At 41.5% G+C, this 25,542-nt stretch overlaps 1 protein-coding gene across 1 annotated transcript; it reads left to right on the forward strand.

Moving 5' to 3' along the window:
• Window positions 1–708: 708 nt before the first annotated feature.
• On the forward strand, window positions 709–18,923 carry LOC138946602 (uncharacterized). Its single transcript, XM_070318046.1, has 8 exons — window positions 709–795; window positions 2,567–2,623; window positions 5,583–6,176; window positions 6,756–7,346; window positions 9,086–9,247; window positions 10,267–12,313; window positions 13,108–13,260; window positions 15,179–18,923. Exons 1-8 carry the CDS (start codon window positions 733–735, stop codon window positions 15,373–15,375), a joined length of 3,864 nt encoding a protein of 1,287 aa, XP_070174147.1. The 5' UTR covers window positions 709–732; the 3' UTR covers window positions 15,376–18,923.
• Window positions 18,924–25,542: the final 6,619 nt, after the last annotated feature.

Here is a 25,542-nt window from a genome sequence, read left to right on the forward strand (position 1 = left end):
GAAACAATTTTCACAAAAGGCCAAACTGTAAAGTTGCTCAACCACAGACCCTCGTGTCCCTTGTCAGCAGACACTGTACACTTATGAAAAAGGTCCGCTTGAGGTGTCACACCAATTACCGTGTACGTGTGAGGTACTGAATTCAAGACAAAAGCCAACTCTGTCGGTGGGAAAATCTAGGAAAGAGGTGATGATAATGATCTTCAGTTACTCACTCAAGTAGATAGACGAGATAAGATAAAGGGAAGAGAGACGGAGACAAAGATGAAACAGTGGATCTAGTGTGGAAAATGGGGGAGGGGGGTTCGGCCGCAAAAAATCAAAGATGAATTTGTCAAACTGTGTTTATGATGGTTATCGTGTGTGTGTGTGTGTGTGTGTGTGTGTGTGTGTGTGTGTGTGCGTGTGTTCGTGTGGGTGTGTGCGTGTGTTTGTGTGAGCCCCGTTAAGCTGCCTTTTGCAAGTTTACACACCCTCATTAGGATGCCGGGTCGGTATATCCTGCCGGCAGCATAGGGAAATATTGTCAAAAGCCGTATAAAACGGTCAATAAATACCCCCAAATTAAGTTTCGTTTCGTTTTACGTCAGGCAGGAAAATGGAGGTAAAATGTCACGGATGCATGTTTTTTACACACCTCTTGCGTAATAGGTGACCGCGCATACACGGTAAAATTCCTCACACAAGTTTACACACAAGTTCGGCGCGCCAAAACTTCAGTTGACACTGAAAATGGACACCGCAGGGAGAGAGCGGCGGCAAGAGCAGCGAAGCCGATGTGACCGAAAGAGGCCGGTATGTTTAATTTGGATGATTAATGTTTATAATATACGAAAGCATGATATAGTCTACATATATTTTGTTGACATATAATTTTGAAGTAGTTGTAAATTACGTTGGTTTGTAAAGAAGTCTTGTTTTTTTTATCATGACGTCACAGCGATGTTGTCGCGTAACCGGAAGTTTGTTGAAATCGTAAAACTTGACTCAACGAGCTGACGACGTCCATCGTCGAGTGAATGAGTTTATCAATCGAAAGACCCAGTTTTACTTAGTTTTACATTTGTTAAATTGAAATGAAAACTTTGAGGAACAAATTGAAAGAAGATGACTGATGGATAGCACACGGCGTGCAAAGGGCAAGTAACTGAGTCAAGCAAACCTGCAAAGATGGCCGCAAGGGAGATCGCCTGAAATCGTTCAAGGCTGTCAAACTCTGATTGTTTTAGTGTCCTTCGCTTTGTCTGATCACCTCGAAACCAACTGAACTTGAAAGGATACAGGTTGGGCTTTCACCGCAACCCTAAAGTAATCGTCTGAGTGCTGTTGTTTGAAAAATAACCAGATCAAAATACGGTAGGTGCGTGGAAGTGAGAGAAAAAATTCGTGGGTGAATAATATTCCTCACACATACAGTCGGGACATAGGTTATTAGTGCTACATGAGTTATCATGCTAATGCACTTTTCGGGTTGCAATTTGTTCTGCCTAAGATTTTCATTGGTGACGAAATTTAATTCAGAAGTGGTTAGAGTTAGACTAGATCTGTTGTAAAAATCCAGGACGTTATCAACTGATCATGGTTTCGACTTCTATTCAGCGAAAATGGCGCATTTCTACAAAGGCACCTTTTCAGAATCTTTGACAGCTTCACTTACGCTGCAGACACACATTTGAAAACCATACATGTTGTCGTCTGCTACTTCATAATCTGTCTCATTGGGGAAGTGCCTCATTTTGATTGAAAACTAGGGCATTGTCTTTAGCAATATCGCAAAGCCAGCAATACGGCTGATATCGGGTGTGTGTGTGTGTGTGTGGGGGGGGGGGGGCAACGTGCATGCTAAAGTAACTGCATGAATGAAAACATTTGCGGATTCACCATTTTGGAATAGGTTTTTCCTTTGCGGCGATTGAAAAGTGATAACTTCTACACTTTCGATGTGGTAACTTTGTGATTACTTACAGGTGTGATTTAATAATCTTTTTAACTTTAAGTGATAGCACGATAATTACATACATCTAAGGGAAGTCAGCAATTGTGCGTTGAAACTGATTGATTTCACTTCTCAACATAAAAGTTGGTGTGCATGTTCCTCATTGTTTTATGTAGATCTTTATGTAACATGCTCTTGTTAACCTTCACTGTAGTTTTTGAAGGATTAGATGAATACCGTTAAAAAGTAACTGAAAATATTATTGGGTAAAACTAACTGTCTACTTGACTTCTGATCGTCCCTACGTTTAGGTTCGAACCAAGAAGTTCCCTCAAAAATACCTGGAGAAAAAAATCAGAATGATAAAACAAGTGAAAACAAAATTGTTCTGGAAGTACAGCAGGAGTGATGCCCGCCAAATTGTTTAATTCACAAAAACAAATTCCTTATATGAAATGGAAAAAAATAGATAACCAAATACTGACTTGCAATTGTATAAATTATTTGTCTTTATCTTCGTTAACAGACACAGACACTATTTTTTGGCCAAATGTGTTTGATGTTTGAAACATCAAACAATGAAATACTCACTTTCTTTTTATCTTACAGTACTTACACCTTTTTTTTCAGATGACAAGAGGGCAAGTGATGGTGGAATTGTCCCGCAAGAAGATTAAAATTTCTCATGTGAGTAAATATATACTTTTTTTTAAAGAAAATGTTGCAGGGAAATGCAGGTTCTTAAGTATTACTTGTTATGTTGGTTTTCTTATTTAATATATATTTAAAATTCCTCTGGTAAAAAAAATTGTTCTTTAACTGATAATTTGGTTTACGTATACACACAGAAATGTCAAGTAACACCACGATAGTATACTTTGACATCTTGACCAAAAGAGTGGGTCTGAAACTTTAGGTAGACTGAAAAGAAATATAGTGGACGCCGCTTAAAGATACACAGTCGGTTAATTCTCTCTCACAGAATCTCTCGGTCTTTAAGGCTGTACATAACAGTCATGTTGTAATTAAGCCAAACTGTAAATTACAGCCAGAATTATGGCCGCATTGATGAGCTATTAATTTATGAATACAGTGGTACTCCCGACGAACGACCCCCCCATCAGAGACCCTCTCCCTTCTCAGACCTCATTCTTGCTGACGGATTAGTTTTGCTATATAAATCACCCCCATGGCCGACTCCCCCCAGAACCCGATTTGCGACCGACTAGTTGTTACAATTTGCGACCTTGTAACGACATTTTCAAATCAAAACCTAACAAAAAATCGTAACGTTTTGCTTGAATCACTGAAAAAAGATCGCAAAAATCACTCGGCCGGAAATATAACAGACGACGCGTTTAGGTCTCGATTGCGCATGTCCGGCGTTCACAATTTTACGATCCCAACATGCCCTTTTCTTTCTTCTTCTTCTTCTTCTTCTTCTTCCATATTGTGACCACGGTCATTTAGGCTGACCATTATGTCACATTGTGGAGGGTTGCAGATTCCAAAGAGTGAAGAAAAAAAAGAAAAACAAAAACCTAGCTAGAATCTACTGGGGGCTGGGGAGTTCCTGCACAATGCAGGAACTCGACTCCTGCGCAATGCAGGAGTCTGGGGCCTGGGGGTGTGAGAGGAGGAGGGATGAAGGGGTCTCGTTCCAGTCCCTGATTGTTCTTGGGAGGAACTTTGTTCTTTGTCCACTTCCTTTCGAAAAATCAACAAACACACGCGCGAGCATCAACGATCTTCTTCTTCAACCATGGCTTCGAACTCTCCTTCAACTTCAAACACTCAATCGCGCGGAAAGAAGAGGACATTTTTGACTCTGGAACAGAGGGTGGAAGTGGTGAAACGGAGCCGTAAGGGCGAAACAGCAATTTCGATCGCGCGGTCGTTTGAGGTAGGAAAAACTCAGATTCAATCGATCGTCAGCGACCAAGAAAACGTGGTCAATCGATGGGAGACCGGCGAAAATTGTGACCGCAAATACTCCAAGGCAAGGAAATGTATTTATGGTGACCTCAACGAACGCGTTTGGAGTTGGTTTTGTGACAGGTGTATAGTCCTCTTCCAAATACTGACACCCATATGAACATAAACTCTTTTGACTCCCAAATATTTTTTTAAATACATGTAGAGGATACAATTAAAGTAAAAAAAAAAAAACAGAAAAAATACATACCTCTTGCTTTTTATTGAATTAGATTATCAAATTAATTCACCAAACCACAACTGTAATTTTGCCACAACTTCGACGGACCCTGAAGGTATTTCTCTCTTTCTCTCTGTCACTGATTTTTTCTCTCTCACTGTCTTTTTCTGACCTGACCTCACCCCCCTTGTAAGACCCCCCCCCCCTTTTAAGACCTAAATTTGTCAGATTTTGGGAGGTCTTACATGGGGAGTACCACTGTATTTAATTTTCACTTAGTTTGACTTGGAAACCAACTTAATAAGACCCCAGTCCCACAAAGGCGAATTTCTCCGCAGCGCATTTGTCCTTGAGTCTCTGCGAGTGCGACTGACTGTAAGTCTGCACGCTTTTTCACTGCCCAGCGTGCGCTTTTTTCAAAGAAAGAAAGCCGTTTGATGTGTCACTGTGTTGTGCTCAGTGGCTAGGGCTCGAAATTAACGGGTGCCTGGTGAATTTTGCACGGAAAGTTGGTGACGGGCACGCAAAGTTCGCGTCAAAGGTGCCCGATTTGCACGCAAAAAAATCGAAAACAATGACTTTTAGTCAACAGAAGGCACCCATAGTTCCATCAGGGCACTCAAACTTTTTCAGTAATGGGCCCGGGTTGCACTCAAGGAAAAAGGTTAATTTCTAGCCCTGGTGGCAAGTACTGTGAACAGTGACTTTAGATGCGCTTCAAAATTAAATGATAAAATATTGATTTCTCCTCATTGCAGCCATAATTGTGGCTGTAATTTACAGGTTGTCTTAATTACACAATGACTGTGACAGTCCTGAAAGCCCGGCTGATTCTGTGAGAGACACTTCAACGAATTAATCCATCCTTAATAAAGCTGCGGTTGATAAAGCCAGCCACTTTAAAAACTGAATTTTTTAGGGTCCGGAATGTCCACTATATGTTATGCTTAAGAAAAAGCCGCTTAATAAAGCCATTTTTGTAACTTTTGTGGTGAAATTTAAAGCAAAATCCTGTTTCTTAGTCACTTGAGTAAAAGTGACTCAATTGTAATCGGCCAGTGTTTAGTCTGGCCAGACGGATGACGTGTCACAACCTTAAGGTTGGACTTTTCTCGGAAACTATAAAAGTGACCGAGTTCAAATTTTGTTTGATCATTACCCCCAACGCTTTAACATTAGTTTTGTTGACCCTTGTTAAGATCACTCACAGGGCAACCTCGAAGGAAAAATTGGAAATTTTATATAGATCTCTGAAACTATTCATCGGATTTGTTTCAAACTTGGTAGAATTCTTTACATCAAATTAGTAACATTAGCGTTTTACAAATTATGTCATCAAAAAAATAAGAGAGATAACTAGCCTTTCTGTTCAGTAACACAATAGCAAATCTACAGTAATAAACCTGATTGTGATTGACTAGATAAGTACAGAGCTTATTTTTCTGTTAGCTTGAAGGAAAACTCTCAACTTTTTATTCATGAAACTTTCAGGTACAGGAGAGACTTTCACTGCAGGAACGACAACAACAACACCAGTCCCAGCCAGCCTTACATGCTGCCGACTCCTTCTCCATCGCAGAGGGGGGTCGGGAAACCCCCATCTCCCCTCCGTCAGCCTTCGCCTCGTCGGCTGCCACGCCCGTCAACAAGCACAACATCTCCATCGTCGCCCAGCCCCCTCCCCTCAACCTGAGGGAGCTGCGAGTGGAAGAACAATCCAACAACACTGAAAGCGACATCAACTCTGATGTCTTGGACAGTTCTAGATCAGAGTTTGAGAGGATTTACACCGTTGCTGAAAAATATCACCATGACGTTGATGGTGGTGATGAAGATTTTGACCTTGACGCAGCCTTCATTGTGGCAGCTGCTGCTGACGACAGTCTCCTCGACAACCTTAGCAGAGGTCGTGGCGGCGACAAGGGAGATGTGTCTCCGGCTGATACGATAAAGAACAAATCTCCGGCCAGCGTGTGCTCGGCGGATTCTGTCGTTGTGCTCATGTGTCAGGAGAGAGTGACCAACACCGCTGTGACTGAAAACAGTCAAACTGCTGATAAGAAAGAGATCTTGAACGATGACCAGGTAATCCTTTTTTCTTTTCCCCCTCACTCATCAGTTATGAGTTTATAAAAAGACAAAACTGTTGTTTTTCTGGCAAGTTACTTCAATGACAAAACAGGGGTGTTCAAATACGAAACCCAGGGTTACCTAAACAACAGTTGGGAAAGACAGACACATTAAAGCTTGTAGTACCTCCAAGTCGAACATGGAGAGATAAAACTATAGTAAAAGTGACTGAGTTCAAAATTTGTTTGATCATTACCCCCAACGCTTTAACATTAGTTTTGTTGACCCTTGTTAAGATCATTCACAGGGCAACCTCGAAGGAAAAATTGGAAATGTTATATAGATCTCTGAAACTATTCATCGGATTTGTTTCAAACTTGGTAGAATTGTTCTTTACATCAAATTAGTAACATCTTTAGCGTTTTACAAATTATGTCATCAAAAAAATAAGTGAGATAACTAGCCTTTCTGTTCAGTAACACAATAGCAAATCTACAGTAATAAACCGGATTGTGATTGACTAGATAAGTACAGAGCTTATTTTTCTGTTAGCTTGAAGGAAAACTCTCAACTTTTTATTCATGAAACTTTCAGGTTCAGGAGAGACTTTCACTGCAGGAAAGACAACAACACCAGTCCCAGCCAGCCTTACATGCTGCCGACTCCTTCTCCATCGCAGAGGGGGGTCGGGAAACCCCCATCTCCCCTCCGTCAGCCTTCGCCTCGTCGGCTGCCACGCCCGTCAACAAGCACAACATCTCCATCGTCGCCCAGCCCCCTCCCCTCAACCTGAGGGAGCTGCGAGTGGAAGAACAATCCAACAACACTGAAAGCGACATCAACTCTGATGTCTTGGACAGTTCTAGATCAGAGTTTGAGAGGATTTACACCGTTGCTGAAAAATATCACCATGACGTTGATGGTGGTGATGAAGATTTTGACCTTGACGCAGCCTTCATTGTGGCAGCTGCTGCTGACGACAGTCTCCTCGACAACCTTAGCAGAGGTCGTGGCGGCGACAAGGGAGATGTGTCTCCGGCTGATACGATAAAGAACAAATCTCCGGCCAGCGTGTGCTCGGCGGATTCTGTCGTTGTGCTCATGTGTCAGGAGAGAGTGACCAACACCGCTGTGACTGAAAACAGTCAAACTGCTGATAAGAAAGAGATCTTGAACGATGACCAGGTAATCCTTTTTTCTTTTCCCCCTCACTCATCAGTTATGAGTTTATAAAAAGACAAAACTGTTGTTTTTCTGGCAAGTTACTTCAATGACAAAACAGGGGTGTTCAAATACGAAACCCAGGGTTACCTAAACAACAGTTGGGAAAGACAGACACATTAAAGCTTGTAGTACCTCCAAGTCGAACATGGAGGGATAAAACTATAGTAAAAACAAGAGGCGAAGCCTTCAAGGCTCACGTAAGAAATCGACAAACAGTAACACAAACTCAATCACTCCGTCACACATACACACACACACACACACACACACACACACACACACACACACACACACACACACACACACACAGTAAGCATAGGTGAAACTATATGCAAGAAAGCGAGACCCTGGATCTGCCAAGAAGTCTCGGCCCGCTCACAATAACAATGACCGAGACTTTCAGTAATTCCTTTGCGTGACGTCTAACCCTCTTACGTCATAATGTGACGTCTTCAAATAGTTTCTATCACACACGTCGAACACTTTTGACCGAGACTGACGTAATTCATAGACTCGGAAATGTTAAAGTTTCTACCACAGACATACACACATACATACGCACGCACGCACGCACGCACAGACAGACAAAGTTTATCATCGCATAGGCTACACTTACGTGAGCCAATGAATGCTAAGTCTAATATGTGGGCTGACATGTACAAATTTCACCCCTATTGTATAAAGCTTTTACTTCCATTTTTTAAAATTTGTTTTTACTTACTTTTTACTCGAATAGATTATCATAATTATATGCTTATACTGTTATAGGTAAGAAATTTCACTGCATTGCACACACCTAAGATATTGCAATGGAAGTTTTAGTCTGGGGGACAGGTCATTTCATCATTTTCCATTCTGAACCCAAATTTTAGTTGAGAGGGATCACTTATGCATTTATTTTGCTTTCTTTGAAATGGCTTTTTACATTTCTGCAGTAGATTTCATTACCCTGTGTCAGTTACAGGATTTTTCCTGTGGACTAGAATTCCCGGCAATAACACTTTCTTGCTTTTTTGCGGTGGATTACATCATTCAGGCACATGGTACCCTTCAACAAATTTGCGGATATCAGCAAAGTCTGTCCGATTGGAACCACCATTTCTTAGCCTGTTTTAGTGTTTAGTCAATTAGTGTGAAATCTTTGCAGAAAATGATGGAGAATTGTTCAAGAAGCAACTTTTCAGCGAAAGTTGCTTCCGACTTTGTACAATGCCTGAGAATTTCACAACCCTGTGGTAGTTGCAGGATTTTACGGTGGATAGAAGAGATGAAATCACTTGTCGGGGGTTGTAGCGTTGTTGGTTGGAGCGTCTGGTTGATTTGGCTGACTGTGGATCGAGCCCAGGTACCAGAATCAACTTGAGGGGAGACCAGAAGGTTTGTACCACCCTCGTGTGCTAACGCATGCAGAAAGATTAATGCACATTTTAAACTTCAAGATCCCGAGTTTCCCGCGAAAGTCTAGGGGCTCGGAAACACAAAGATATCCAGCACGCCTTCCCCTGAAGTTGGCGTCTTGCTGCCCGCGTAGCGGGGTAGGAAAAGCAGTGTGGCACGCAATACTCTCACCATAAGGCAACCCTGACACAGTAAAAAGTTCAAGAAAGAAAGAAAAAAATCATTCTACTACCCTGCATCAGTAACAGGATTTTATGGTGGATCTAGAGAAGAGATTGAATCATTTCTCTACCCTTTGTCAGTTACAGGATTTCACGGTGGATTTAGAGAAGAGCTCGGCGGGAGGCCTGGGCTTCACGGTGGTTGGGTGTGCCAGCACCACAGGGGGCCGCTACATCAAGGCCGGGGTGCAGGATCCGGCACTTTCCGATGGACGCCTTCGCCCACGTGACAGGCTCATCCAGGTCAGCAGTTTACATATATGTCCGAAAAACCCTTACCGAGTTAACAAAGGCGAGAAAACTGTCGCCTTTCACTGATAGCCTACTGGGACGATTCGATTCTCTGTTGCGGAAAATAAATCTGCAAAGGAAGTACAAGAGATTGGACCGCGATATGTATTTGCGTTGTAGTGGAAGGCATTTAAAAACACTTGTGTTCAAGTGGGCTACAAGCATGTTGGTGCGATATAGCCGAATTCACAATATACTGGACCGCAATATAGTGGTAGTCCCCTGAACTGTTTTACGGCAACTTACCAGAGTGAGACTTAATCCTACAGAGGATATATATAGTTTGGCTGAATTGTAAAGAAGATTTAAGCTTATTGCATATTGTTTTACAGTGTTTCCCATCACGTACAATTGAGGGTATTTCACGTAATAAATTAAAAAATCACGTTATTATTGCTTGCTTGGGGGTATAAAAACAAAGAAAAATCATTTGGGGGTATACGAATTTCAAATGAGGGCATTGACTTTCGATCTTGAGCAATGGAGAAAAAATCAGAGAGAGAGAGAAGCAGAAAATACTAGTCAAAGTTTAAAACAACAGCTTGCTTATAAATGTATTGAACAGTTAAACAAACTAAAACAATTACAGCTGTAAATTTCAGAAAGATAATTTATGAGTCACTTGAGTGGCGGGGTAAAAACAGTGTGGCATGCAAGACTCACCATAAGGTGACCCTGAGAGTAAAAAGCTCAGGAACACAGAGGTAGAAAAAGAAGAAGTTACCATCTTGTCACCGAAATAAGAATACTTTGGAAAATTAATTATGTTCATGGGAATAACTTCAATAAGGAATGATACAGAAAGAATTTGAAGCACGTGGTGAGATTGACAACGGTGCAGTTGTGTTTGAGACGATCTTAGAAATAACTCCAATTGAAAGGCATTCAGCAATTACTTGACTAACGACCCATGCTCTCTTACCTAAAATGCATGTAGCATATGTGATAAACCCCTTTCATTTATGTTTCAGGACAAAGACAGTGCCAGTTCGGACTACGATTTGTCGGACACAGACCCAACATGGATTCCCAACGATGAGTCTCAAAAGGACCATGTTTCTGACTCTGACAGTTCTGCTGTAAATGAGCAAACAATACCCTCCCCTTTTCCTTACTTATCGGTTCCACTTGAAAATCCAAATGCTCCGTCAACATTGCAACGTTGCGATATTTCTTCCACATGTCATTCTTCCTCTGACAAGCAAGAGCCTGAAATTACTGGCTTTACTGTTGATCAAAGTTCAGGAGATGGACCAAAAAAGAAGAAAAAAGATAAATCTCATTGGTGTCTTGTGTGTGGTTTGTCTACAACAAAGTTGGAAAGACATTTCAATAGTTTTCACAGAGATGAGTCCATTCTTGTTCCATTGTTTCATGCATCGAGGAAAGACAAGAAAAAAGAATTGTCAAAGATGAGAAATTTAGGGGATCATAGGCATAACCGGAAAGTTTGGGAAGAAGGCAAAGGGGAAATTGTGGTAAAGCGCAAAAGTGCCAAAGAAGAAAAGCAAGTGAAAGACTTTGTACCTTGTCCAGAGTGTTACGGTTATTTCAATTCGAAGGACATGTACCGTCATAAGTGCGTAAAACCCTGTTGCAAGTCTTCAAAAGGAAAGGTTGTTGCTGGAAGACTTCTTCTTCCTGCTGTCCCGGGGAGTAAAATCACCAGGGACCATGACGAAGAAAAGCTGCGTGAAATATTGGAACATGTGAAAAATGACCCAGTGGGCATGATTGTTAAAACAGATATAACGATTCGGGAACTTGCACTGCGAGAGACGAGGAAGAATGGGTTTGATTCCGATCGACATGCTTACATTCGAAATAAACTGAGAGAAATAGCACGCCTTGTACTTGCACTCAGGAAAGAAAGTGGCAATCAGAATGGACAGTTGATTGATTTTCTGAAACCGGACATGTTCAGTACTATTGTCCAAGCTACACGTGTACTTTGTGAATTTTCAAAAGAGTCGTCCGACTTCAAAAACCCATCAACGGCAAAGAAAATTGGCCACACTTTGAAAAGATGCACCTTGTTGATGCAAGCAAAGGCCATTGAGCAAAATGACATGCAACTGAGACAGCAGTGCAAGCACTTCATAGAAGTCTTCGATGTTCGGTGGAATGAATGGGTTTCGTCGTCAGCCGCAAGAACTCTTTACAGAAGACATCAGAACAATGTGCAGCGACTTCCACTCTCGAAAGATATACAAAAGCTCTCGTCGCACCTATCACAGGTTGCAGAGGATGCAAAAAAGGACATGAAAAACGCTTCTTCTTCTCGGGACAAAACAACAGCTCGACATTCACTTTGTAAAGCTCTACTCAGTCAAGTGATCCTCTTCAACCGCCGAAGATCTGGAGAAGTGTCCAAAATGAAAGTTCAAGATTTTGAAAACCGTCAGCTTGATACAAGTGATGACATTCTGCACAGCTTGCCTTCATTTGAACAAGCTTTGAGTAAATCATTACAAAGGGTGGAGATTATTGGCAAAACTGGCACAATCGTTCCAATTTTGCTGACAGCAAATTTGGTAGATTCTTTTGAAACACTCATTGCATCTCGTCAAGAAGCTGGCATTCCTGAAACAAACAACTTTGTTTTCTCTCAAAGCTGCTTTGGTCATGGTGATAGAAATGGACACATTCGCGGAAGTGACACTCTGAAGATTCATTGCCAACAAGCAGATTTGCAGCACCCTGAACTTATTACGTCCACATCCTTGAGAAAGCACGTAGCCACAATGACTCAACTCTACAATCTTGCAGACAATGAGCTTGACGTTGTTGCTCAGTTTCTGGGTCATGACATTCGCACACACAGACGTTACTATAGATTACCTTCTGCAGCGCTTCAAGTGACGAAAGTGGCAAAACTTCTCATTCAGTTGGAGAAAGGAGAAATAACAAACCCAACTTCTCTGGACAGTGTCGACATCAGCGATGACATCATTGTTGACGAGGAGAACGACGACGATGAAGAAGATACCCATCCTCAAACAGCAGCCTCACAAAAAGGTATTTGAACTAATTAGAAAATGATTTGTTTCTATATAATGCTTGGTATCAAATTTCATTGACAAGCACTAGAGGAGATGAGCTGGTGGCCATACTAAGGCAGGATTTTTTCGTTAAACTGTTAATTAACACAGCAGGAGCTGAATGGACCCTACCACCTGTCAATCAAGTCAAAACTCTACTCCAATCAAATGCAGCCCAGCGCGAGCCTTATTTTAATATTATTGAACCACAATCAAAAGCCAGCAATCGTGAGCCTTATTTTAATATTATTGCACCGCGCAATCAGAAGCCAGCAAGCGCGAGCCATAAATCACGTATTGAACTCGGCTCAAAAGATGCACGGGACTTGTGTGCTTGTATGACTAATCTTAGTAATCAGTTCTCTCGAGACTGACCGCCATCGTTTGTTTTTTTACGTTTTCGTCGTTGCCTACTTGGCTAAAGAAGATGGATCTGGAAGTTTATTGTCGGTAAAACTTTTGTTTCGTTGGAAAACTTGTTAAATTCAGTGGAGCAGGTCGACGGCGTAAATCTGATACGTATTGAAAGGGTCAAAACCGTCAAATTGTACGGACACAGACTGGGAAGGGCTGCATTTTGAGCAGCTGGTTTACGTTTAACACGGTGGGAATTGAGCGCTTGTATGATTGGTCAAAGTTATTGCGAGACTTTTGTCAAGATGTTTGTTTCTTCCCACAACTTGGCGGAGACCCTGACAGCATTTTTAAGTAAACCACGGCCCTGGTATCCAAAAAGAGACTTTTTAATTTTACTCTTTTTTTTTATTTCAGGACAAGGACACCACAACTTCACTGGATATCCGCAGCTGTGTGGCCAGACAGGGTCATCTGGATCGCTTCAGTCTTCTGGTGGTACGCTCTCATCTGGATCGCTTCAGTCTTCTGGTGCGACACGGTCACCTGGATCGCTTCAGTCTTCTGGTGGTAAGCTCTCATCTGGATCGCTTCAGTCTTCTGGTGCGACACAGTCACCTGGATCGCTTCAGTCTTCTGGTGGTACGCTCTCATTTTTCACCTTTGTTTGATGCGTCGAGGTCAGATGCCATGATTGTTTCACCTGTCGGTGCAAATGTTGCCCCTCAGCCCTACGGACTTCGGGGTAACTTTTGCACTGACAGGTGAAACAATCATGGCATCTGACCTCGACGCATCAAACAGCAGTGAATAATGTATAATTATTATTCAGAGGATCGGATAATTGAAGGAATAAAAAACGCTCGCGCTGGACCCGAGTACTCTTCAGACTGGCTCGCTCCCCCAGTATGAAAGTTTTTGTCTTGTGCACGTTTAAGACCAAGTGATTGCTCTGTGTGAATTACAGGCATTCCCTTTGCTATATAAATGCATTGCATGCGAGCCGAGGATGTGTGTGGTGACTGGCCTTTCTCTTTTATTTGATCACAGTGAAAAATATACTGCCGACCCTCTTCATAACTTAACAATATAAATGTTTGGAATGCCTGTGGTGTGAATGTTGGTTTCTGAAATTAAACTTAAGCGATTGTTCTGTGTGTGCTGATCGATCTCTACAATCGTAAACGAGAGGCTGGTCTCGGGATCCAACATCTGAGAAAAGTTCCTCATAATATGTGTAAAAACCATCAACATCACTGTGAGAAAATAAACAATACAAACACAACCAGTTCCCCTGTGGAACATTGTGGACTTTCCCACAACCTGACCTACAAAAATCCTCTGCGTGCGTGTGATGATGCGGGAAATAACCAGCGAGCTGGCTGGCTGTTCTATCAGGCTGCGTGTTGCCCCGCCGGTGTGAATTCCTCCCACTGTTAAGTCGTTTTTGTGAAAAATTAAAGTCTGCTGAGCCCAAGTACTAGCGTACTCGGGGATAAACAATAGTAAACAAGAATTTAAAAAAAATAGATAAAATAAATCGCCTATGCCGGGAATCGAACCCGGATCACTTTGGCCATAGGCGGACGTGCTTTCCACCAAGCCATTAACTCTGACAATTTTGCCAGTGAACTCAAATGCCTAGAGTGCTAACTTCAGGTCGCGCGCACGCGAAGTGGCACATGCACGCAAAGCCTGTAGGTGTCGGTGGCTGGCTGGCAGTTCTATTAGCCGAACAGCAGTTCTATCCCACCGCGAATTGCGCCCACCGCCAAGAGTCGTTTTTGTGGATTATTTCGCATTTAGGTCCCAGCTAACATTATGAAGTTTTAATACGATCAATCGGACCTATTATCAAGTTAGTGTATCAACTTTTGAACGAACTGCGCCCAGTAGTTTCCCAGCAATAAGCTGTTAAATCCAGACAGACAGACAGACAGACAGACAGACAATTAAAGTCTGCTGAGCCCAAGTACTAGCGTACTCGGGTATGATGTACACTTATATCCATGTTAAGTTGACCTTTGACCTATGTTTTGATAATGTTTCGACCACCATGACCTTTTTCTACGTCGAAAGTGACTCAATCGAGCGTTTGCTCTTCTTTTTTAGTAAGTTATCAGTCTTTGCGGAACTTGCATGTCTGAGCGCGAGCTTTTCGTCAAATCACTGACCAAATGTGCATAGAAATGTAAACATTTGACAAGGCTTCCTTGGTTTTCGTCTGCTCAGAACCCACATGAAAAACAAGTTACAAGTTACTGACACATGACTGGAAAACTTTCTCTTCTTGTGCATTATACAATACAATTTTACGTATTTTTGGAATGTGCTTTTTCTGAAAGTTTGTTTTGGACAGTTCTATTCCCCAGTGCCATGACATAAGTTGTGAAGGTAGTGCTTTTGTAATTGTTTGCTGTCTGTTGTGGTGTTGTCTGTGTTTAATCTGAGGAAATTCTCAAGCATTGTATCATTTTTCTCTGTGCAGCAAGGAAAGCCTGGTCTGATGATGAAGTCAGCGCTGTGCTCAGACACCTGGAAAGCTACATCCTCCTGGGTCATCTGCCTGGCAAAGAGGTTATTGTCAAGTGTCTCATAGAGGATAAGGCTCTCAAGAACAGGACGTGGCGAAACGTCAAAGATTTTGTAAGAAACAGAATCCAAAAGAACAGGTGCAAGGACTAGTCATTTTTTGTTTGTTTGTTTGCTTAACGCCCAGCCGACCACGAAGGGCCATATCAGGGCGGTGCTGCTTTGACATATAAGGTGCGCCACACACAAGACAGAAGTCGCAGCACAGGCTTCATGTCTCACCCAGTCACATTATTCTGACACCGGACCAACCAGTCCTAGCACTAACCCCATAATGCCAGACGCCAGGCGGAGCAGCCACTAGATTGCCAATTTTAAAGTCTTAGGTATGACCCGGCCGGGGTTCGAACCCACGACCTCCCGATCACGGGGCGGACGCCTTACCACTAGGCCAACCGTGCGAGTCGACTAGTCATTGAGATCACTGTTGTTCATGCTGTGGTTGTCACTTTTTGTTAACAGAGTATTGTCAGGAACATCATTCAGTTCTAGTCATTCTAAGACACAGTTTTTTTTATCAGTTGAGAATTAGTTCTCAGCTGTGTTTACTGATTTTGACAAAAGCCATTAAATTACATATTCTTACTCCAATTCTCATAAATACATTGACTTCAATCTCACATGCTAGATGTCGAAAAAAACACTCAAAATACCTGCCCTTAGAAGGGTGGTAACCAAGCAAAACGAAAAGCCATAGCCGTTGCTATGAACTGACCTTGCTCAGTTACCCATAACACCCTGCGCACCACGTGAGCGCCAGCATCCGGAATAATTAGAAAGTTCACCTGCATTCTCGTCCAAACATAAATATTGTGTTTACAAAATATAATATCGGTACTTTCCCACAAAGTACAAAAAAGTCAACTACATGCAACACACAAAACTAAACCAAAGCTCAGCAACGACAGCGTTTCCTAACAGTGTGGTTGATCTCTCAGGATTTCTACGTTTTGTATTGAGACATGACTGTACAGGGAAAACTCTTGATTAGTATGCTTGATCTCTCAGGATTTATACTTTTTGCAGAGAGACATGACTGTACATGGAAATCGCTTGGTGTGAATCAGAATCGGAATCAATTTTCAGAATCAGAATCAATTTGTATTGTCTTCTAAGCTTTCTTATAAGGTATGTGTGCTTGATTTTGCAGGATTTCTACTTTTTTGTATTGAGACATGACTGTACAGGGAAAACTCTTAATTTGTATGCTTGATCTCTCAGGGGTTCTACTTTTTGTATTGAGACATGACTGTACAGGGAAAACTCTTGATTTGTGTGCTTGATCTCTCAGGAGATCTACTTTTTGTATTGAGACATGACCGTACAGGGAAAACTCTTGATTTGTGTGCTTGATCTCTCAGGAGTTCTACTTTTTGCATTGAGACATGACTGTACAGGGAAAACTTGATTTGTGTGCTTGATCTCTCGGGATTTCTACGTTTTGTATTGAGACATGACTGTACAGGGAAAACTCTTGATTTGTGTGCTTGATCTCTCAGGAGTTCTACTTTTTGTATGGAGACATGACTGTACAGGGAAAACTCTTGATTTGTGTGCTTGATCTCTCGGGATTTCTACGTTTTGTATGGAGACATGACTGTACAGGGAAAACTCTTGATTTGTGTGCTTGATCTCTCAGGAGTTCTACTTTTTGTATGGAGACATGACTGTACAGGGAAAACTTGATTTGTGTGCTTGATCTCTCGGGATTTCTACGTTTTGTATTGAGACATGACTGTACAGGGAAAACATGATTTGTGTGCTTGATCTCTCGGGATTTCTCTCTCAGGAGATCTACTTTTTGTATGGAGACATGACTGTACAGGGAAAACTCTTAATTTGTATGCTTGATCTCTCAGGGGTTCTACTTTTTGCATTGAGACATGACTGTACAGGGAAAACTCTTGATTTGTGTGCTTGATCTCTCGGGATTTCTACGTTTTGTATTGAGACATGACTGTACAGGGAAAACTCTTGATTTGTGTGCTTGATCTCTCGGGATTTCTACGTTTTGTATTGAGACATGACTGTACAGGGAAAACTCTTGATTTGTGTGCTTGATCTCTCAGGAGTTCTACGTTTTGTATTGAGACATGACTGTACAGGAAAAACTCTTGATTTGTACGTATGCTTGATCTCTCATGATTTATACTTTTTGCAGAGAGACATGACTGTACATGGAAATCGCTTGGTGTGAATCAGAATCGGAATCAATTTTCAGAATCAGAATCAATTTGTATTGTCTTTTAAGCTTTCTTATAAGGTATGTGTGCTTGATTTTGCAGGATTTCTACTTTTTTGTATTGAGACATGACTGTACAGGGAAAACTCTTGATTTGTATGCTTGATCTCTCAGGGGTTCTACTTTTTGTATTGAGACATGACTGTACAGGGAAAACTCTTGATTTGTGTGCTTGATCTCTCAGGAGATCTACTTTTTGTATTGAGACATGACCGTACAGGGAAAACTCTTGATTTGTGTGCTTGATCTCTCAGGAGTTCTACTTTTTCTATGGAGACATGACTGTACAGGGAAAACTCTTGATTTGTATGCTTGATCTCTCAGGGGTTCTACTTTTTCTATGGAGACATGACTGTACAGGGAAAACTCTTGATTTGTATGCTTGATCTCTCAGGATTTGCACTATTTGTAGAGAGACATGACTGTACAGGGAAATCGCTTGATGTGTGTGCTTGATCTCTCGGGATTTCTAATTTTTGGCTCATAAGAATCATAAAGAGTCTGTGTAATGTCGCGTGTATGTCTGGCTGTACGGCCATGTCAAAACTGTAACAATTTGCCCTTAACATGGAAACAATATGTAACATGTTTCAAACTTTGTGTGATGATGACCCTCATTGAGCTCTATGGGTTGATACCTGATTGGATGACCTTTGACCTTTTTCAAGGTCACAGCTTCAAAGAAAACAATGATGTTCTGTATCTTAGAGACTATTCATCAAACAAAACAGAGGCAGTAACTCTGCTTTTACCTCGACCTCAACAAACTTTAACATTGGGCTTTTCTTGGAAGCTATGGAAGCAAAATCTTTTAGACTTGGCAGGAATATGCCCTGTTTTGATCTTTACAACTGTTCCTAATATGAATTACTTTTGACGTTTTTCAAGGTCACAGGGGGGCTTAGAAGGTAAAAAAAAAAACCGCGGGTTAGAGGGAGTCCCATATTGGACGAGAAAGAATTTACCCGATGCTTCCCAGCATGTCGTAAGAGGCGACTAATGGTTCTGTTTCTCCTTTTACCCTTGTTAAGTGTTTCTTGTATAGAATATAGTACCCCCCGCGGGTTAGGGGGAGTCCCATATTGGTTGGGACGAGAAAGATGCTACCCAGCATGTCGTAAGAGGCGACTAACGGTTCTGTTTCTCCTTTTACCCTTGTTAAATGTTTCTTGTATAGAATATAGTCAATGTTTGTAAAGATTTTAGTCAAGCAGTATGTAAGAAATGTTAAGTCCTTTGTACTGGAAACTTGCATTCTCCCAGTAAGGTAATACATTTTACTACGTTGCAAGCCCCTGGAGCAATTTTTTGATTAGTGCTTTTGTGAACAAGAAACAATCAACAAGTGGCTCTATCCCATCTCCCCCCTTTCCCCTATCCCATCTCCCCCCCCCCCCCCCCCCCCCCTTTCCCCGTCGCGATATAACCTTGAATGGTTGAAAACGGCGTTAAACACCAAATAAAGAAAGAAAGAAAGAAAGTATAGAATATAGTCAATGTTTGTAAAGATTTTAGTCAAGCAGTATGTAAGAAATGTTTAGTCCTTTGTACTGGAAACTTGCATTCTCCCAGTAAGGTCATATATATTGTACTACATTGCAAGCCCCTGGAGCAATTTTTTGATTAGTGCTTTTGTGAACAAGAAACAATTAACAAGTGGCTTTATCCCATCTCCCCCCTTTCCCCTATCCCATCTCCCCCCTTTCCCCGTCGCGATATAACCTTGAATGGTTGAAAACGACGTTAAACACCAAATAAAGAAAGAAAGGTAAAAACCTGAGGTTCTGTATCTCACAGACTATTCTTCAGAATTGCATCAAACTTTGTAGGATTGCTCATGATCATCCCATCAAACTGATCACGTTCATACTTTGTTTGTCATAGTCAACAAAAAATAAGGGTAGTAACTCTGCTTTTCCGCCGACCTCCACAAACTTTAACATTGGGCTTTTCTCGGAAGCTATGGAACCTAAACCCCATTAACTTGGCAGGAATATGCCCTGTATTGATATTTACAATGGCGGGGACGTAGCGTAGTGGTTAGCACGTCTGGTTTGTAAGCCAGTCGGTCTGGCCGCTGAGGGTTTGAACCCCAGGTATTTTTTTTGTATTTCCAGAGTCAACATTCAGTGCAGACTCTAAAAGGACGGAATCGTACCACCCTTGTGTGCATGTGCATGCAGAAGACCAGTGCGCACGTTAAAGATCCCGAGTTTCCATCAAAAGTTTAGGGGCTCGGAAACACAAAGATACCCAGCACGCCTTCCACCAAAGTCGGCGTCGCACTGCCTACGTGGCGGGGTAAAAACTGTGTGGCTCGCAAAACTCTCACCATAAGGTGACCCTGAGAGTAAAAAGCTCAGGAACAAAGAAGAAGAAGAAGATATTTACAATTATGCAAAATATGAATGACTTTGACCTTCATTCAAGGTCACAGGGGTGTCGTCAAAGTAGTAATTTCAAATTAGAGTCGTCTGAGCGTTTGCTTTTCTTGTTTTAAAATGATGTGATCAAAAAAGTAAAAACAGTGCCGTTTCAAGACACAAAAGCAGAGACTGCTTGGAATTGTGCTTACTTTAAAGTTGTATATTTGGAAATTGAATAATGACTTTCAGATAGAAAAGAAATAAACAAAGTCATACGCTTTTGTGTCCCTTTAATCACATTTTCTTTTTCACATTGTGTGTTAACTGAGAATTTCACGTCCTAATAATTCCCCAAAATCTGTCACTGCCGAAAAGAAATCGCTTGATTTATCAGTTGCTCTAGTACCTTGGTCGAGGCTTTGTATACATTTAGGGCAGCTGTAGTTTGAAAATATGCACACAAAAAAGAAAAAAAAAGAAAAAAAAGAGATCAAGAACAAAGGATTGTTAAGACTCAATCTGATTCTCTTTTTTTTTTCTAGAGAATATGTATTACTATATCAAAATCGATGAAAAAACCCTGACATTCACTGTTTTCTCAGTCCATGGCACAGTTGATATTGATTTTGACATCTCTGTCAGCATTCTCTCATGATTAAAATTGTTTCACTCTATTATGTCATAAAACATATTTGTGCAACATGTCTCAGTAGATGGGGCTGTCCTCAATTTCTTTAATTATTTTTTGAGTTTGAAACTTGTTCAGTTATATTTGTGTTTGAAACTTGTTTTAAACTTCAGGTGTGAAGTATCAGATCTATTCCAGTAATTAACTAAGAAGTTGTTTTGTTCTTTCAGTTGAATAATAAACAGTTTTTGTACAATGTTTTGTGTGTTTCTTTTTGTTCCAGTGAAATGTCCAACATCAAACTGAATCAGGTTTCAGAGAAAGGCTCATCGTAGTCCTCGGACTGACATAAAAACAAACAAACGAAAAGCAAAACAAAACCCTTTGGCCATCTAAGGGAGGTAAACATTACCATACACACATGACCACCTTATGATGGTTGAAGTTAGCAAGTCGAGGCTTTGTGTGCATATAGTGCGGTTGCAATTGTACAACATATTATTACACACAAAAAAAGGATTGTGGGGACGCATTTGATTAAGATAAGATAAAATAAAACACGACCATCTAAAGGATGTAAACATTACCATACACATATGACCGCCTGATGATGGTTAAGAAAAGCAAAACAAAACCCTTTGGCCATCTAAGGGAGGTAAACATTACCATACACACATGACCACCTTATGATGGTTGAAGTTAGCAAGTCGAGGCTTTGTGTGCATATAGTGCGGTTGCAATTGTACAACATATTATTACACACAAAAAAAGGATTGTGGGGACGCATTTGATTAAGATAAGATAAAATAAAACACGACCATCTAAAGGATGTAAACATTACCATACACATATGACCGCCTGATGATGGTTAAGAAAAGCAAAACAAAACCCTTTGGCCATCTAAGGGAGGTAAACATTACCATACACACATGACCACCTTATGATGGTTGAAGTTAGCAAGTCGAGGCTTTGTGTGCATATAGTGCGGTTGCAATTGTACAACATATTATTACACACAAAAAAAGGATTGTGGGGACGCATTTGATTAAGATAAGATAAAATAAAACACGACCATCTAAAGGATGTAAACATTACCATACACATATGACCGCCTGATGATGGTTAAATTTAGCTTACACACATTGACCACTTTATGATAGTAAATGTCAACATACACTACATGGCATCTCTATTCATGTAAAATGTCAGCTTAGCTAAATTTTCAAAATAGGCGAATGATTTCTTTCTAACTTCATTTAGAATTACAAAATAAAGTTTCATCTCAAATCTGGACAGAATCGGCCTGTAAACTCTGCTCATTTTTCCCGGCATCTTAATGATTGTGCAAACTCACTGACCGGATAACGTGGCTCACACCAGTATATGTGTGTGTGTGTGTGTGTGTGTGTGTGTATATGTGTGATAACACGTGTGTGTGTGTGTGTGTGTGTGTCTGTGTGTGTCTGTGTGTGTCTGTGTGTGTCTCTGTGTGAGTGTACGGTGTGAGTGTGTTTGTGTGTGTGTGTTTGTGTTCCTCGACGCGTGACAATATCTGCCAATAAGTTGAACAAAAACAGGGTTCAAGTGGAACAAAAGCAGGAGGGGGACAGAAGACATGTCATGAACTCCGTTTTTTACTGCGAAATTTTGGCCTGGGAGAAGTCACCCCATCCTAAGTTTCTCTTCACCTACCCGTGAAGTATGCTTGAGGGCTTGACTAGACAACCCGATTGCGCCCATTACACGGCATAAAGAGAGCACCGTTCAACCCGGCCGATTCCGCGGCTGACGTCACGTGTCCAAGGGAAGTAATTTTCGAGCGGGCTGCATTGACTCGGCCAAGAATGCAAACTTTCTTCGATTAAAGACATTGTAGCATGTCTAAAGTCTTCGGACTTGTGTTATCAAGCTGTCAAAATCACCAAGTAACTTTTAAGTATAGTTTCAGTTACATGATAACTCATTCTAAGGAACAGATTTTGAGAGCCACAACCCGACAGCTGCCCTTTAAAAACCTTTTGGTTTGTAGCAATAAGAATGGAATCTAGCTCAATGACGCTAAAGCTTCGGTTTTCTAGCTAAGAATCAAATTGTCACGTTTTAATGGTCAAATGAATGACCTAAAACGGTCAATTACTGCTAACTGACTAACCACACCACGATCCACTCTCGCAGTCACAAACAAGTTAGAAACAGCAAAAGTATAAGTTCTAGATGTCTGTTTATATACACTAACTCTCCACCTCCCTCTTCTCGTGAAGCCAAACGTGTTTTTACAACCAAGTCGTGAAACACAACAAAGACAACTGACAAAAGCCAGTTAAAGTTTATGAAGTAGAGGTTACATGCCGAGTCTCAGTGATTATCAAAAATAATGGTCGAAGTTAGCGGATCATGAAAAATGCGAGCTTCAGCGAGCTTTTTCATGACCGCGAACTGAGACCATTATTTTTAATAATCACTGAGACGAGGTATGTAACCTCTTTATTCCTCCTTTCTTCAGTTATTCAAAGAAAAGAGGAGTTTTTGTGCGAAAGTTTGATCGAATCCAAATCACTCAACCAGTCTACCTGCGCTGGCGATTGAATAATGCGCGGTTGTATAGTTCAGGGAAAATCAATCAATTCTGTTAACACTTCTTGTCAGTTTCCCTGTTTTGGACTAAAATCAAGTACACAGTTATGTTGTTATTCTGCTGTGCCGGTAAAGGCAGATAGTGTGTGTTCTGGTCATGTTTTGGTATCGCTTAGGAAATGTTCTTTCTTCGAATGGGACAAGCAGACGAACTTTTGCCCCCGTGTTCCAACGTTAAAAACTGTATGAAGTTCTGTTTTCTGGGGCAAAATAGTGTATGAAACCGCTGTATGTTCTTTAAATTGATGCGATGTGTGCATTTGGTTGCGTGTGATCTGTTTATAAAATGAAATATTGTCAAAAACTAACCGTCGGATTGCAGTCTCTTGTCCAAGCAACTCAGTTCAGAAAATTTGGAAGGGGAACTACTCTTGTCGTACGAGAGTTACTTGCCTTGGGAGTTTGCGTGCACTCATAAGAGATCTAAAGCGAGTTTCTCTGCTCTGATCGTTAGATTTGGATTTAGAAAACAACCAAACTCATAGATTTTATATGGAGATTAATGTGTTCAAGCCTGTAGTTGCCAGTTTAAATGCAGTATGTTTGTATTGTTTGGTCTGGAGATGTATATTTCGTACATTGGAGCGTTCGGAACTTTTCAATCGCTAAAGTAGTTCCCTCAAAGTCTAACTCATCAACCTGTGAGCTATCGAGGATTCAGGCCCGTTGTTGGGTAAGTGATTTTGGTTGTTGGGTAAAAGTTACCGAAAAATAACTAGCCCTACACCTTTACAGGGAGAAAGAAGCAGAGGGGGGAATAAATAATAATACACGCTGAACCGTGTAAAGTTGGAAAACACTTAGCTGTTCTGTACAGGCGTTAACACTCCACGTTGTCACAACTCAAAGTTCTTCATAAAGGGTTAGAAAGATGACAAGGTGGGGGGGGGGGGGGGGGCGTTTACGCATGGGTGCACTCAACTCTCGGTGTAGCCAGGGTCCATTGGATGAAACGCAGTGGCGCAGACAGGTGAAAGTCGCAGCAACACAAGCAACAGCCGTAGAACAGCAACCGCACAGAAAAGGAACAGCAAGAGTGTAGCCCGTCTCCAGCAAAAGTGTAGCACGTCTCCAGCAACCCTGTAGCAACTGGGTAGCACTGGGTAGCAGACCTTCAGCAACCGTGTAGCAAGCTGAAACAGTAGTTGGTGCAGTGACCATGGCAACAATCCACCCTTTTTCCACCTTTAAGGAAGCATATCTAACTTCCCCCTTCAGCGAGCACGTAGTACCTGCAAGAATAGACTTTTAATAACTCAAGACATTTCATCCTCTCCATATCTGCAAAATCCATAAACAGATTACAATTTAGCGTTATAATGAGCAAGTTATACGCTATCATGGAGAAACAAAACAGAGTTTACATTTTACAGACATTGACCGGTCACCAGCGTAAAGTAACGGCTAATTACCTCAACAGCTCGTAAAACGTAGCTCTCCCAAGCCAACCGCTTGAATATTTGGCTCCCGCTCGTCAGCAAAAATATGTAGCCAAATCCCTCCGTCCTAAGCCTTCTGTGTATTGCACTAACACTAGAAGCCCGTTGGTAGACCTAAACCAGTCTTGCAACGCGTTGGAATCCTCCAAATCTTAGTCAACGGAACCCAGACCTCTCGTCTGCAAAGCATGTGTAGAAAAGAAAAGCAAGAAGGGAAATCAAGACCATGTGATCTCCCTGACCAATCAGTAATCGCCTGTCCTACAACAAGTGATCTCCCTGACCAATCACTGGTCGCCTACCATAGCAGGTATAGCATGCCTGGAACACGTGATTCTAAGTGAGCGAAAAATCACCCCGTGAGACCGCAGGGATTTCACGCCGGCAATTCCCACGTGCATTTCGTGCTCATCAACAAAATGTGTCCGCAATGCGGTGCCAGCACAGGCGCATTGCATTGCAATTTGGGAAAGGCGCCCCATAAAGAGTTCTTTTCCCACTCATGTCTCTGAAACCGTGACACAAATCAAGCATAATGGCGCAAAAGCCTGTATTTTCTAGCTAAGAATTCAAGCCAGAATAATGACGTCAAAAGCCGAGGTTCAAACTCTTGTCTGGCTGTGAATCATCATCCGAACCACTAGCACTGTGACGTCAGTAACATAACATGACGTACAGATATCTGACCCGTGTCCGTACTTGTGCATTTTTATCTATCAACATTTCACCTATGACTATAGTACCAGTGGCAATGAAACTAACGTCAAAATCTGGTAAAGTTTAAGTTGGTTGTAGCGGCAACAAGAAGACGAAGAAGACTAGTATCAGTGGCACGAAACTTACATGAAACTAACGTCGAAATCTGGTCAAGTTTAAGTGGCAATGAAACTAACGTCGAAATCTGGTCAAGTTTAAGTGGCAATGAAACTAACGTCGAAATCTGGTCAAGTT

This window comes from Littorina saxatilis, linkage group LG14, assembly GCF_037325665.1.
Source record: "Littorina saxatilis isolate snail1 linkage group LG14, US_GU_Lsax_2.0, whole genome shotgun sequence".
NCBI lineage: Eukaryota > Metazoa > Mollusca > Gastropoda > Littorinimorpha > Littorinidae > Littorina > Littorina saxatilis.